The sequence below is a fragment of the Natator depressus genome, chromosome 15 (genome assembly GCF_965152275.1).
Source record: "Natator depressus isolate rNatDep1 chromosome 15, rNatDep2.hap1, whole genome shotgun sequence".
In the NCBI taxonomy this organism is placed as follows: Eukaryota; Metazoa; Chordata; order Testudines; family Cheloniidae; genus Natator; species Natator depressus.
In genome coordinates, this window is record NC_134248.1 from 8,941,789 (window position 1) to 8,955,931 (window position 14,143).

Here is a 14,143-nt window from a genome sequence, read left to right on the forward strand (position 1 = left end):
AGAATGCAGCAATACTCTGCTAGCCCATGGGCTCGCCCCCAACCCCAAACTCCTCCCGACAGAGCCAAATATTAGCTTGGGCCCACAACAGGACTTACCCAAGTGCAAAAATGTCTGAGGGCTTGGAGAAGGGCAGCTTGTCCTCTTCCGTGTCAGGCGAGAGCTGGCGGATGATTTCCGGGGCCAGGTGGCACAGCCAGCCATTCTGGATCCGCAGCTTATTCTCCCTCCTGAGGCGACAAGAAGGCAACAGCGGGAGCGTCACCAAGCTGCCATTTCAACCATACTTCCTACGAGGGTCACTGACCATGCGGTGACGAACTGGGATAGCAACTGGCTAAGGCTGCACGTCCTCACTGCCTCTATTCAGTCCAGAGGCAAACCAGGTTTACCCCACTGGGTCAATAAAGTGGTTATTCTAGGGTAGGACCTGTGTTCTAACTCCTCTAAATAAATCACAAGTAGAAACAAAATGAGTGACCTCACTTTTGTCCCTAGTGCATGTTTGGCCATCTCACAAAACAACTACACAATGGGTCACAGGCAGACTGTTCATGGAAGACCACGACTGACACGGGGTGGTAGAAATGGAAGGATGTAGCTCAGTTGGGATTGAGATTACTCAGGAGCGTCGTGTGAAGAAACCTTGCATAGTGCCTGCCCTACAGTCTCCCAGTGCTATGAGTTCTTTATATTAGCGACCGCCTCAGAAATCCACACCAGCAAAAGATAAAACTTCATCCAATAATAAACTGTATTTGGAATTAGGGCCGCTGCAGTCAATCCACATAGGATCAGGTCCTAAAACAGAACAAAGCAGCTAGGGATAAACGAACAAAAGGCTAAATTCTGATCTGTGATGCTGGTGCAATTCTGGAGTCACTCTGCTGACTTCAGCAAAGGGCCTCCAAATTTACACTGCTATAACAGAGAAGAAGTTGCCCGGCAAATGTCAGCCTGTGTGAAAGAAAAGACACCCTGGAATTTCAGGCTGTCGTTACGGTAATGCCTGATATATACATAATATATGCCTTTTACTGGAGTGGGTGGGTGAGGTTCTGTGGCCTGCAATGTGCAGAAGGTCAGACTAGATGATCATGATGGTCCCTTCTGGCCTTTAAGTCTATGAGTCTATACAGGAAATATGTCAGAGACACATGAAAAAGCAATCCTAGCAAGTGGCTTTCTCATTGACCCAAAACATTTTGTACAGAACAATATAAGAAATGCAACCGAACCACAGAAAAGACCTTTACATGCATCTGCTACAGAGCGACAAGACACCATATTACAAAAGGGAAATCGTCAGGAAATCTAAATAGAGCAGAAAGGTCCAGATGGGCGAGTGAACTAGCAACTCAAGGAAAAAAAGTCACATTATATCTGTAAGTTGGGAGGAGGAGTTTTGAGGAGAGCTATTCCAGTGCTGTTAGCAATATAGGACTAACATGTTCATTACTGAGTAGGGGAGCTAGACAGACAATGGCCACTCATTGAATGGGACTTGCATGGCGAAATCTCTGAGTTGGCTTTGAAAATCTCACCCTATATTTTTATTACCAATGGCTTTGTGGACATATATATGTGTGTGAGGGTGCATGGATATGCACACAGTCATCCAGTACTGCAATGCCAAATTTAATTATAGGCCACTTTGCCCCTTGTTTTCACAAACATTATTCTTGAATAGATTTTTTTGTAACTTAACACTGTGGTGCTCAGCCCTTCAGCTGCTTTTCACTGACCTGATGGCTTGAGTTTTGCCCATTCAGCAACTTGGGGAAATAATAAAATCAATCAATGAATCAATCAATAAATAATAATAATAATGCTTTGTGCTTGGGCAGTGCTGCTTGTCGGCAGCTCTCAGAGCCCTGTACAAATAGCCGGGGGAACATCATTATCTCCATTCCACCAGGGTGAAAGACCAGCCTGGTTAGTGCACGCTGTGGCCGGCGCTGCCGAAGATGACCTATAACACTGGTGCAATACAAATAATAAGTAAAGGTAATAACAGTAAAGTAACTTGCCCAAGGTTACCCAATGGGGCAGCGCTGGGAATAGAATGCGGGTCTCAAACGCCTGGCTGGTTGAAGCACACCGGGCCTAATTCATGACCACTGAGATCCACCGGGTCTCCAGTGTCTCCTCTCCAGCAATAACCTTTATGTCACCGGCTGGCCTGAAAGGACACTTCGTAATCTGCGCTGGCACCAGGAGCGAACGCTGACCTTGCCTGGTACTTAGAACGTTAACATTCCTCACTCACGTCCCAGCAAGGGCATAGCCTTTTCCTTCCCTAGAGTCCTGCTTATGAAAACCAGATGCCACATTACATCGAGCAATAATCTGTAGGGATGCCATCACTGACAGCAATTAAACAACTGTTAGGTAATGAAGTGAACTCAGGTCAGCATTAGCGAGCAGTGGGACCCGCATCATGTACCAATTGCCTGCTTTGTAACTGTGTCTCAGGGAAGTCAGGTGTGTGGCCTGGGAGCTCAGCAATAGCACCTTGAGTTACCTGGGTTGTGTAAAGTGACCTGGTTGGGGGGGGGGGTGTCATGAGCTCAGCTCCTTTGTCACTTTGCTGGCCGATGTGGGGAGCATCGGGCGGGAGTTTGATTAGGTGAGACTCAGAACCTTGGGACAAAAGCAAGATTTATCTTACTGCTCCAAGAGCCCCTTCTAATTGCAGAAGGGGAACTGGAGGCAGCCTCAGGGCTTTCTTCTAGGAGCAAGGAGGCTGTAGTGTTGGCTGGTCGCTCAGATGAAAGGCCCTCAGATGCTCCAGCTGGAGTGCCAGGATTGTGGGAGGAGTATCCAGCCTGGCATAAAGCTAGATTTCATCTCAGAGCAGAAAATAAAATGCAGAAATAGTAAAGCTGGACTGACATTTTCACCAGTAAATAGTGATTTTCCTCATTTCTTTCTAGCAGGATGCTAAAGGAAACATTTTCAAAGAAGCCTCCTAAACCATACTCAACTCATGCCTATGGCCAATCTCCATCTGCCTCATGCACACCGGTCTAAAGGATCATTTGACCCCTAGAATTAACAATGAAAGCAGAAGTTTCCTGCTCCAGAAATTGATCTCCGCCTTCCAAGGCGATGACCTCTGTGCTTTCTAGCACAAGGTGTCATACCATATACATGTTTTCGCCTGGATTACTGTTGACTGTAGGACCGATGGGTCAGGGAATCTGTCTTGCTCGGTGTTTTATGAAGAGACACCCCACAGAACTCCAGGTGCCTCCTAACTCACCCATAACATCTGCCCTCCACTTTTCTGCATTACCCTCAGCCAGCCTGGCCAGCTCCTAACTCTTACATCTCTGCCTGCCCCCCAGTCAATCTGCATGCGCTAGATTTCCATCCCTGTGTCCCAAGGCTACACACAAATCACACACGTCCTCCCCTGCAAGCACCCAGCCAGGGTCATTTGTAATTGGCTCCCCAAACAGTAGCCCATCCTCACTCTAATTCCACTTGTCACGTCCTGCTTCATTATAACTAGCTGCCCCAGTAAATGTATTTGCCAATCTCTTTGGTGACAGGACTGTTAACTCTGAGCGGCCTCCCTCGCCAGCACGTAGCACAGGAATGTCACTTAATTTTTAATCCTGCTCCCCACCTCATCTACCAGTCAGTTCCTTTATCTCCTCAAGGTCCCGGCTAATCAATACACATATTGATCCTTTAGCAAATGGATGATACAAGCATGCCAGGCAGGCTTCCTCCTCCTTTCACCTTCCAGGCTGGAGCCTCGCAGGTATTCCTCAGTCCACGGGCACTGCTCTCCACGCCACACTGAAGCTGCTCAACAAAGCAGTCTCCTCAGCCAAGCTATGTCCATAAGGGGACGGAGTCTCTCCCTCAGCATGACACCGGGCACAGCCAGACAAGAGCCCACATATAAGGCCCCTTCGGTTTTGGTTTTCACCGATTTTTTCCCCAAAAGTTCTTGGGTTATTAAAAAAAGCCATTATTCCTGTTTTACCGAATTTTCACCCTAATTTTGGAAGTGCCGACTCCCCGGACCCAGCTCCCTGTTTCTGGAAGGAGATCTGGCGGCTCATGAACTGCCATCTCTCCTTCTGCAGTGGGGGGCCCGGGCCAGACTCCAGGGGGGTCCCCCTCACAGAGTTTCCACCAGACGGCTCAGCACACCTGCGCAGAGGAGGGGAACTGCTGGTCGGTGGCTGCTGCTTCACAGTCGGGAGCAAGATGAGTGGGGATCCAGGGCCCAGCAGCCGAGCCAGCCCAACCGCTGCAGTGACCAGCCCGCAGGGAGCGGGCGGCTTCCTCAGCTGCTACACTGAGACCATAACCAATTAGTACAGCAACCGCCACAGCCCGCTGGGTGCCTCCCACCTGCTGAACCCCATGAATACTGGGCAGCCCCTCCCACACCAAGAACCCTGTAAGTACCAGGCACCCCTCGCCTCCCCACCCACTGCCCCCCATGAATCATAGAATATCAGGGTTGGAAGGGACCTCAGGAGGTCATCTACTCCAACCCCCTGCTCAAAGCAGGACCAATCCCCAACTAAATCATCCCAGCCAGGGCTTTGTCAAGCCGGATCTTAAAAATATCTAAGGAAGGAGATTCCACCACCTCCCTAGGTAATGCACTCCAGTGTTTCACCACCCTCCTAGCGAAAAAGTTTTTCCTAATATCCAACCTAAACCTCCCCCACTGCAACTTGAGACCATTACTCCTTGTTCTGTCATCAGCTACCACTGAGAACAGTCTAGAGCCATCCTCTTTGGAACCCCCTTTCAGGTAGTTGAAAGCAGCTATCAAATCCCCCCTCATTCTTCTCTTCCGCAGACTAAACAATCCGAGTTCCCTCAGCCTCTCCTCATAAGTCATGTGTTCCAGTCCCCTAATCATTTTTGTTGCCCTCCGCTGGACTCCCCTCACCCACTGCACTTTTCACCCCACTGTCCCCCTGAACACCCCTCACCTCCCCACCCACCCTCCTTTCCCTGCCCCTATGTCATCCCTAGGTTACAGTCAGCAGGGGAGAAGAGGCAGGCTCTGGGCCCTCTTCTCCCTGAAGGTCACAGCCCAGGCCTGTCTCTGCAAAGGGCCCAAACCAAACACCCTCCCACCAAACTAGGGGACAATTCAGATCCTGAAAGAAACTTTTCAGTTTGGGCTCAACTCTACTTTGTCTTTTTCCACCCAACCTCGTCCTCTTCCTCGACTGGCCAGGCCACACGGGAGGCAAACTATAAACTCCCAAAGCAAACGTTCCCTCTTCCTACCTAAGAGGGTAACACAGTTTTGTGTGGCTGTGTATACAGAGCATGCAGACAAACACACATGCCCCTGGGTAGGTTTGCTTTTCCCCTTTCCTATTTCTTCCCAGTCTTTATCTGCCTGCCTCCATTTGTGAGACATGATCAAATCCGGTCATTTGTTTTGAAAAATTCCCCTTCACCACAAAAATGTACCATTGTCACGAGACAGCACGTGCGTGTTTATAGCACATGGTCTGATTCGGAGCCCAGTCCCACCACTGGACAACGGAAGAAACGCCGCTGAAATCAACAAGTTTACACTGCCGTGAGCAAGATCACAAATCAGATGCAAACTCTCCACCCTGTTTTCCCCCAAACTGCTCCGAGGCAGGGAGTGAGAAAAACAATCAAGAGGTAAGTCAATTAGAAACACAACCCTCCCGGCCCACTGCGTGAAGGGACGTAACTAGGAGTTCACAACAGCACAAGCAGCTCCCAACGCTTATTAAGTCTCTGCCATCACTCTAGAAACCTGACAGCGCCTCTTCGTCTCGGCTGGGGGGAGTGTGCCTTGGGAACCAGTAGCACCAGCACTGCTCAGAGGCCTCCATGCTCCAGGAGTCAGAGGTGAGAGCGCTCTGGTACAGAAGGGAAGCTTTCAGCTCCCACCAGCAGGCTCTGAGATTCTTTGCTGGCCCTCATGTGCGGCTCTTAATTACAAGTTGCTACTAAGCACCGAGGTCAATTAAAAGGCACAAAGATACCCCGCGCTACTGAAGTCTGTGCTCACAGCACTTCTCTAACGGTGGGTGAGGGGGAGAGAGACAAGCACAAGTAACAGTCAGTGTGTGCGCCCACAGGGCTCTGAAAAGCAAAGCCTTGCAAATACAAATGCAAATACAGTGTAGTGGTTTCCTAAACGGGTTCTGCAGCTCCCAGGTTTGAGCCATTCCTTTGGTTTTAACCCATGTGGTCCCCACCTCTGCTCGTCAGTCCAAAAGCTCCAAACAAAGCTCAGTTGAATCCAGGAGATTCCCATAGTTTTGACACAAAACCATGGATCAGCGGAGGTCTGCCTGAAAGTACCAGTGGGCTCAAGCCATCCAGTTCAGCGATATTCTGGGGTGCCAGGGTTTCACTTTGGCCCATTATTAGGATGGGATTCAGCTGGGAAGTTCTGTTACAGATCCACCTCCAAACTTCCCTGATATGCAGGTGCGTTTGAGTCTGGGGTTTCAGGGCTTACGAGCCTTCCAATGAACTGGGCTGGGCTCGGAGATTGTACTGAAAGCCGAAACTGGGCAAATTTGATGCAGTTTTGGGCTTCCCGACATAAGTTGTTCCTGGCTTTGCAAATAACCTGGCCCCCTAGACTAAAATGAACACGTGTTATTGACTTAAAGCCTTGCAAAATCTAGTGATTTAAACACAAGTTTTATTTATTTCACATTAAAAGTGAGAGCAGGAGAGCTCTCCACATTTTGCAAAATCCACTCCCCGCATTCCTAATCACAGAAGAGGTCTACTGAGTGCAACCACATATTTAAAGAAAAATAAAACAAATAAAACTCTCTCTTGAGCCAAGTCTTAAGGTAAATCTCTCCAGGGCAGATTTTAATGATCACATAAAGCCTATTCCTCAGACAGGCAAATGCACTTTTGCACATACCTAGATTGCAAATGCATTATGCCGCATACTCCTGCCAACTCAGGGTGAGTTTTCACTGAACAAAGGTGCGTTCTTTCCTCAAGGTAGCTAACAGGTGGTAACTAATGGGGTAAAATCCTTGTGAAGACCCGGCAGTTTGTTGTTTTCACACATTTTAGCACATGTAGGTAAACCCAAGGCTCCCCCACAGCCCTTACACCTCATCCTGCTGTAACACATATGAAAACTACAAATTGCCTCTTCACTAGGATTTTACCTTGCGTCAGTTACCAAGAGGTGAGAAAAAACACACCTTTTTTTCCCCCCTCGTGAAGACAAAACCTCAGTGATTTTCACGTGCACTTTATGCATGGTCTGTACCAGTGCACTAGGTGATGTTATTGTTGTCTTGTCCCGCAATCATCAGATCAGGCCATGAAGTTTGAGAATGAATTTGGCGACTTGTCCAGGCTCCTTTGTAAGGGATCGATCCAAGGTGTTCAATCCAAAAAACTTCTCTTTCCTTACAATACTGCATTCAAAAAGCTGAGTAGGCATTAGAGCCTGCTCCTGACACGTCTTGCACAGTGGATATATTTTGATCCCATCTCTATTGATTTTCATTCCGGCAATGTGACCCAGCTGCAATCTCATAACTGTAGATGTTATCTTCCTAGATGTTTCGGTATCAATCAGAGGATCTTTCATCTTTTGACCATTAATTTCAGCTAATATTTCCCTTGCTAGGGCATCAATATCTTCAACCACTGTCATTCCAACCTGAGTTTCCCATCTTCCAATTTTGGCCAGGGCATCAGCTACCTCACTCCCGTATACACCAATGTGTGATGGAATCCATTGAAAAGTCAATTTATTGTGTTAGTGTGTAGTGCATGAGGTATTGTGCAAATACAACTTGCTGGCAGACTTGGGTCCCCAGCCTGCAGTGGTCTCTGTATGGGCACACCCTTCTTCCTTGGTGGGACCCATTGTAAGATGAGGGGCTTCATCTGGTTCATTGTGACTCTGTAAAAGGGAAATTATACAGCAAATACTGATGCCTGCATGTGACGGGCAGTACCTGGTTCTTCGAGGCCCCCCTCTGGAGGTCCCACAGACTTATCACACCCCACCCCAGGAAAGGAGCAGTGAAGGTGGGTCTTCCAGGCCTGCCTAGAGAGGCTTCATGGAAGCAGCCAATCCGAGCCCAGCAGGCTCAGATAAAAGGAACTGCAGGGCCTGAGCAGGTCAGTTCCTGGCTGGGGCCAGAGGAGCCAGGCTGGGTGCTCCTTGCTGGCCACAGGAGCTCACATGAGAACCAGAAGATGGATTCTGGTGGCACTGGCATTCAGTGAGGAGGAAGAGGATCTGAGGACTTCAGCCCTAAGAGAAGGGTGAAGAGAAAGGAGCTACGTGGGAAAAGGCCGAGGGAACAGCAGCAGTTAACTGGAGAAGGCAGTACGCAGCTGCTGTTTATAGGATCCCTGAGTTTGGACCAGGAGTAGTGGGTGAGCCCAGGTTCTCCCATCGGCCACTGGCAAAGTGACCTCAGTGCCGAGAAAGGGGACAAGTTTCCTTTACAAGCCTGAGCAAAGGGCGGGATTGAAAGGAGCCAAGGAGAGGCAGAAGACAGAAGGCCCCCTCAGGGAGGCAGGGCTGAGTCCAGCTTGAGCCTGGGATTGGAAGACTTTTGTTTTGTGTTATTTTGGACCTAAATACACCATTTGACTGTGTGACTTGGCTGGTGGGCTGAGCCACTGAAGACCTACCAAGCAAGGTCAACAACCTACAAGGGGCACCAGGAGCGGATGGGGGAGGGGAGATTGCAGCACCACAGCCAGCCAAGAGGAGGTGCTCAGGAGGTGAATGCCCCATCACACTGCAACGTTAGAGGTGCAAACCTGCTGGCTCTTGAGAATTCCTGGTGAGTTTTCTCGAACGTTTTGGGAAAGGAATGGAATGTTAGAGGCCACCCCAGAACTGGCAGGGAGAGCATACTCACCTGCCAATAGAATCCCTAAAAAAAGCAATTTAAAAAAAAAATTCACTTGTAGGGTCTGGTCTCTGCTCCTTTCCCAGCTCAGGCAACTGCATTGGGACCACAGCAAACCTCCAAGACCACCCAAAAAGCAGGGCCTGTATTGTTGTTATTAAAGTGGAGGGACACTGCAATGAGTGGAAAAATTCGCTCAGGAAGGCAGAAAAGTCTGCTGCATACATGTAGGATGAATCTGGCTGAGGCCGTGATTCAAAGTGAAATCAGATCATCACACCCCTTTCCAGTTTAGAAAATGGCAGGGTCTGGTGACTGTAGATCTATGTAATCGGATGTTTTTCGTACCTTCAAGAATAGAGAATTAATTCAGAACCAACCTACGGGCTGCATGTTAGTGGTGCATGCGAGGAAAGACCTGGTGCCTGAATTATATTGAAAGCCCTCTGGGGCACGGACCTTGCCATCTTATGCAGTTATGTAGCACAAAGCTCACGGTCTCCCTGCTATTCTTATTTAACATTTATATTGTGGCAGTGTGTGGAGACCTACCAAGCTGGGACCCAGCTGTGCCAGGCACTGTACAAATTTATAGGAAATGACGACTGTCCCTCCCCACAGAGCTGAGCTTATCCTCCATTTCCAGTCCTGTTTGTTTGTCCACCTGCTGTGCACTTGTAATAACCTAGACTGTAAACTCTTTGGGACAGAGACTGTCTTTTAAACAAGTGTTTCCGCAGGTCAAAATGCCCCCAGTCCCTCCCTGGAGCCCTTAGGTACAACCACAATGCAAACAACAACTGCAGGGTGGGGAACAGAGAAGTCAGGCAAGGCTCTTTTCATGAAGTCACTGAACACCAACTGGAAGGACCCTCTCATACCACAGTTCATTAGCATTCCCTGCTCCTTTCGGCTCTATCAAAACACCCTCGGCAGATGAAACCTGCAATTTACTCTGCAGAAGAAAAACAAACAAACAACAACAAATAAACGGGAAGATGCACGTTGATAGGTGCATTAACAGAGCCCGCTAAAGGCAAATACAATAGGGCAGTCAAACAGCAGCAAGAGCCAGGTGCCGAAGCCCACTGGCATGCCTGAGTCATGCAGGGAGTGGGGGTGGGCTGCGCTGGCACAGATGTTTGCAAAGCCCCGTCGCACACACTTGAGATACGCCCACATTGAGTCACAGCACAGTACTGACGTGGTTGTGAGATCAAACCCATTTGCCCCAGGGAACCGGTTAGGCTATCCTAGTACCACCTCAGGGCGTGTGCAGGTGGCCACATCTTCAGGACCAATGTCCAGGTAAGACCTGGAAGGCAGAGAGGTTTGTCACCCTGCGCCTTCAGAAAGGGCATGGAATTCAAACCGTTTGGGATATTAGTCCCTTGTTTTGTGGAAGGGCTGCAGAGGAATAAAGAAGTATTGCATGTCCATAGGATCTGCTCTGAAGATCTGACCCATCCTTGGAGGCTACGTTGTCCAGTCTTCTGGTATTAAGTCACCCAGCCCTAACGAAAACAGGACGCTTGGGATCTTGGGAGAGCTGGCTCAGCCTCTCCTTCTCCCAGGAGGATGCACTGAGTATATTGCATGTAGGTGTTTCAGCTGATACCTTTAGAAGTGAAGGCCCTGTCCTGCTCTGCATGGATTTAAAAATCCAAGGGTGCATAAAAGCGGGTTTGTTCTGTTGTCCTGGCTGAACCTTCCCTCCACTCCGTCTCACTGCTTGGCATTGCTTAGCTGCATCCCCACCTGGACAGGCAGGTACAGCTTATGGGACAGCCTTTGGGAAGAAAGACACTGTGTAAACATGCAACAAGACCCTCACACCCACATTTAACTAGAATGGTCCTGGGTTCATCTATCAGTGCAAGATGAACTTCTTCACGTGTTGTCCGGACACCGCCAATAGGGTCAAACATCCTCAGTTTGTGTTTGTGTGTGGTTCCTCCAGATCCCAGGACGAGGTGTACACACTGGTTGTCACCCTAACTCTGGGCACTGTTGTAACATACACAGTCCGGTATGTCCCTGGGCCCGCGCCACTTCCCGCAGCCCCCATTGGCCTGCAGCGGCGAACCGCAGCCAGTGGGAGCCGCGATCAGCCGAACCTGCGGACACGGCAGGTAAACAAACCAGCCCGGCCCGCCAGGGGGCTTACCCTGAACAAGTGGCATCCCAAGTTTGGGAAACATTGGTCTAAGGCATCAGCCACCCAGGAAAGGGATGGAAGAACACGTAGTGTGACTGTCTAAGGGATGGACTGCTTTGAGGTCAGGAACTATCTAAAAAGAATAAGACAAAGCATCAATCAGAACAAGCCAATGTGTGGAGGATCAGTTCTGTAATCACCCCTTGTAATCATAGTGGGGTTTGAACTTGGAATCTTTGGTCTGAGGACACAGATCACCACCACTTCTGCCTAAACTCATTAGCAGGTAGCTGTAGTAAGTTATTATCTTCCAGTGGCCCAGCCACTAAAGTGGGACATGAAACACCATTTGCCAGTGTATCACATTTGCAGATACAGTGTGGAAAGTGCCAAACCAGCTATACTCCTAGGACTTTTAAAGCTTTGGGAAAAAAGTTTGTGCTAAAAATTGGCAATGATCTAATCATGCAAGTGGTAAGAAAAACGCTCATCACACAGTTAACCACTTAACTTGACGCTGGCAAGAGGGGTGGGGGATAGAGATAGGTGGCTCATTATCTCTCTCTTTAATCCTCTGACTTTGACACACTATAATTAAAAAAAGATTAAAATCTGCAGTTTATCTCACAGGCGGCTTTGCAATAAAGCAATAATTAACCGCAACAAATCTCTAAAATACGGAGGGTTTTATTTTTTTTTAATATAGGAAGAATTTTTTAAAAATACAACAAGTTAAATCTAAAATAGGAGGCACTTAAAGTGGAGTTTGCCTTCAGCTGTTCTCATCTTCACTGATGGCAGCATAGACTGGTCTAGAGCTGATCATCGATAGAGGACCAAGAGATCAGGGGAGGAAGAATTTGGAAGTGACTTTGTTCTATGCTCCTGTGGCCTAGGTGAAGGGAACCAGCTGCTGCAGCACTGCAGTCCTGTTTGGACGGGTGCTTCTCATCAGAGAAGAGATCATCTGCAGGGACAGACCACAAGAGCTGCACATGAGGTGCATAAATAAAATAGTCGAAGCCACTTCTCTGGGGAACACAATGCTAAGGGGGGGAGTGCAGAGAACAGTTACCTCTGGGAGCTATAATGGATGAACACCTGTCCACTGTAACATGAGTTGTCCTCTTCTGAAAGTGACATTGAAGCCACCGAGGGATCCCCCCCGCCCCAACATTCTGGTCCAGAATTCCAGTTGCTCTACTACAACTCATGGTTCTCAGTCTTAAAACCAGCAAAGCAATCCAACTGCCAAAGCAAGGAGACTAAACCCTTCTCCTGGAGGCAGCCCGAAATCATTCCAAACCCAGAGACGCACCGCCTCGGTTCTATGACATGGCCGATCCAGACTGAAATGTACCCAGTGCAGCCACAGACAGCATGCAAAAATTTTCCTGCTGCAGAATTAGTGCCACATTTCCCAAGGCTCTGGCTAAGAAAGGAACACAAAGGAGGGCTGTGATCACTTGATTCCATGTAGGAACCATAGCTGTGGGACAGAACAGGTAAATCACTGCAGCACATGGATTACTGGCTGGGTGAGGCAGGATACCTTCCACGGGCTAGTGGAACTGAGCTGAGGATTGAGTGAGGACATTCCCCAATCCCAGCTCCCGCCCCTGACTCATTGTACAGCCATGGAGAAGTCATAGCTTCTCTGCCTCAATAGCCCCATAGTGAAATGGGGAGAAAAATACATACCCAACAAGGGGGCTGTGCAAATCATTGATTTTTGGTTCACTGGCAGTTTTTAAAAAAATGAAGGTTCTTTTTGGGTGTAAATGAGATTTTGGGGGAATTTTTGTTGAATCCAAAATTTGGAAAAAATGTAGTTTTGGGTTGAACAAAACGTTAAGCATTTTTAACCTTTTTCATGAAAGCAAAGGAGGAGGAGGTGTTGGCACCCGAATAACCTTCAGCTCAGTGTGTGGGACACTCAGGACAGCAGGGACCTGAACCCAGGTGTCCACCTTCCAAGTGAGTGTCACTGGGCTAAAGTTATAAGGGGTAGGAGTTGGGGGGCACCACACCAAATACCTCCTATCTTGTGAATGGTGACGAGCCAAAGTCCCTTGTGAATCTAGCTCCTCCTTCCCCCCCCCCCCCTCCAAAAATGTTTGTGGCTAAAATTATTCAGCGAATTTGACCGAAAACTGCATTTCTTGGCAACTAAATTATTTGTCCAAAGAATGTCCCCCAGTTCTAGTTGTGAGGATTGGTTGATTAACAGGCTTTAAAGATGCTAGGCGTTATCATCACATCAACAGGTGACACGATGGCCCTAAGAAATGCCCTCCGGCACAGCACCAAAATCACAGGGAAGCCCATTTCACACAGTTGCGAACCGAAGCTATAAACTGGACTGTTTGCTCAAAACTGGGCCCACGTGCAGTCCACAGACCTATGAGCTCTGGGTTGCAATCTGTGTTGGTATCTAGACCTGAATTCTGAGCGAGCGCCCACCTGCTTTGGGGTTTAACTACAAATACGTCATACGGCGCTCATCAAAGCAAGATTTTGCTCACTATCCCAATGCAACAGCAACAGCCAGCTCAGCCTATGCTCAGGGATGAAGAGGCCCACTCCTCCTGTTAGTACATCACTACCGAAAGAAAAAGCAGGTCAGAGCGAGTCACAATGGCTTCTGCCCCAGGAAAAATTCTGCATCAAAATCATCCCCTCTGAAGGGTGACTGGGAGTGCTGGGAGTTTTAAGCTGCCACTGCATCAATCCATCCAGGGAGTGGTTTGCCTTGCCCTTCCCTCCACCACTCCCCTGGTAACAGGCTGGAGGCACCGACTCAAAAGGCCATTCTTGGTAAGCTGGCAACACTCTGCACTCTGGTTCCCAGAAACCAAACTGTGACCCTGCAGGGGGAAAGGGGACACAAGGAAGAGGAGGGTAATTCTCTGAGCCAGCCCCACAGCTCCCCCAGGCCAAAGCAAGTCTAGAGAGCCACAAACCCACTTCTCCATGGCTGACTCCTGTGTGGGTCCGTGGCCCCTCCTTGGGCCTATCCCGTTAGAGATGGTCAGGGTTGGGGGATGAGAGAAGGACAGTATTAGCAGAGAAAGGAAGGTTACTGGAGACAAAC

The 14,143-nt window shown here is 48.8% G+C and overlaps 1 protein-coding gene across 3 annotated transcripts in view; it reads right to left on the minus strand.

Annotated features, from left to right (window-relative positions):
• KSR2 (kinase suppressor of ras 2) overlaps nt 1-14,143 on the minus strand; it is a 281,058-nt gene that overhangs the window by 20,928 nt on the left and 245,987 nt on the right. For 2 of the 3 annotated variants that reach the window (XM_074973249.1, XM_074973250.1), the window contains exon 18: nt 99-230. In XM_074973249.1, coding sequence (XP_074829350.1) covers nt 99-230 — 132 coding nt within the window. Of the gene's footprint in view, nt 1-98; nt 231-11,928; nt 12,017-14,143 lie in introns of those variants that run through there. The other variant, XM_074973251.1, reaches the window with a different exon arrangement.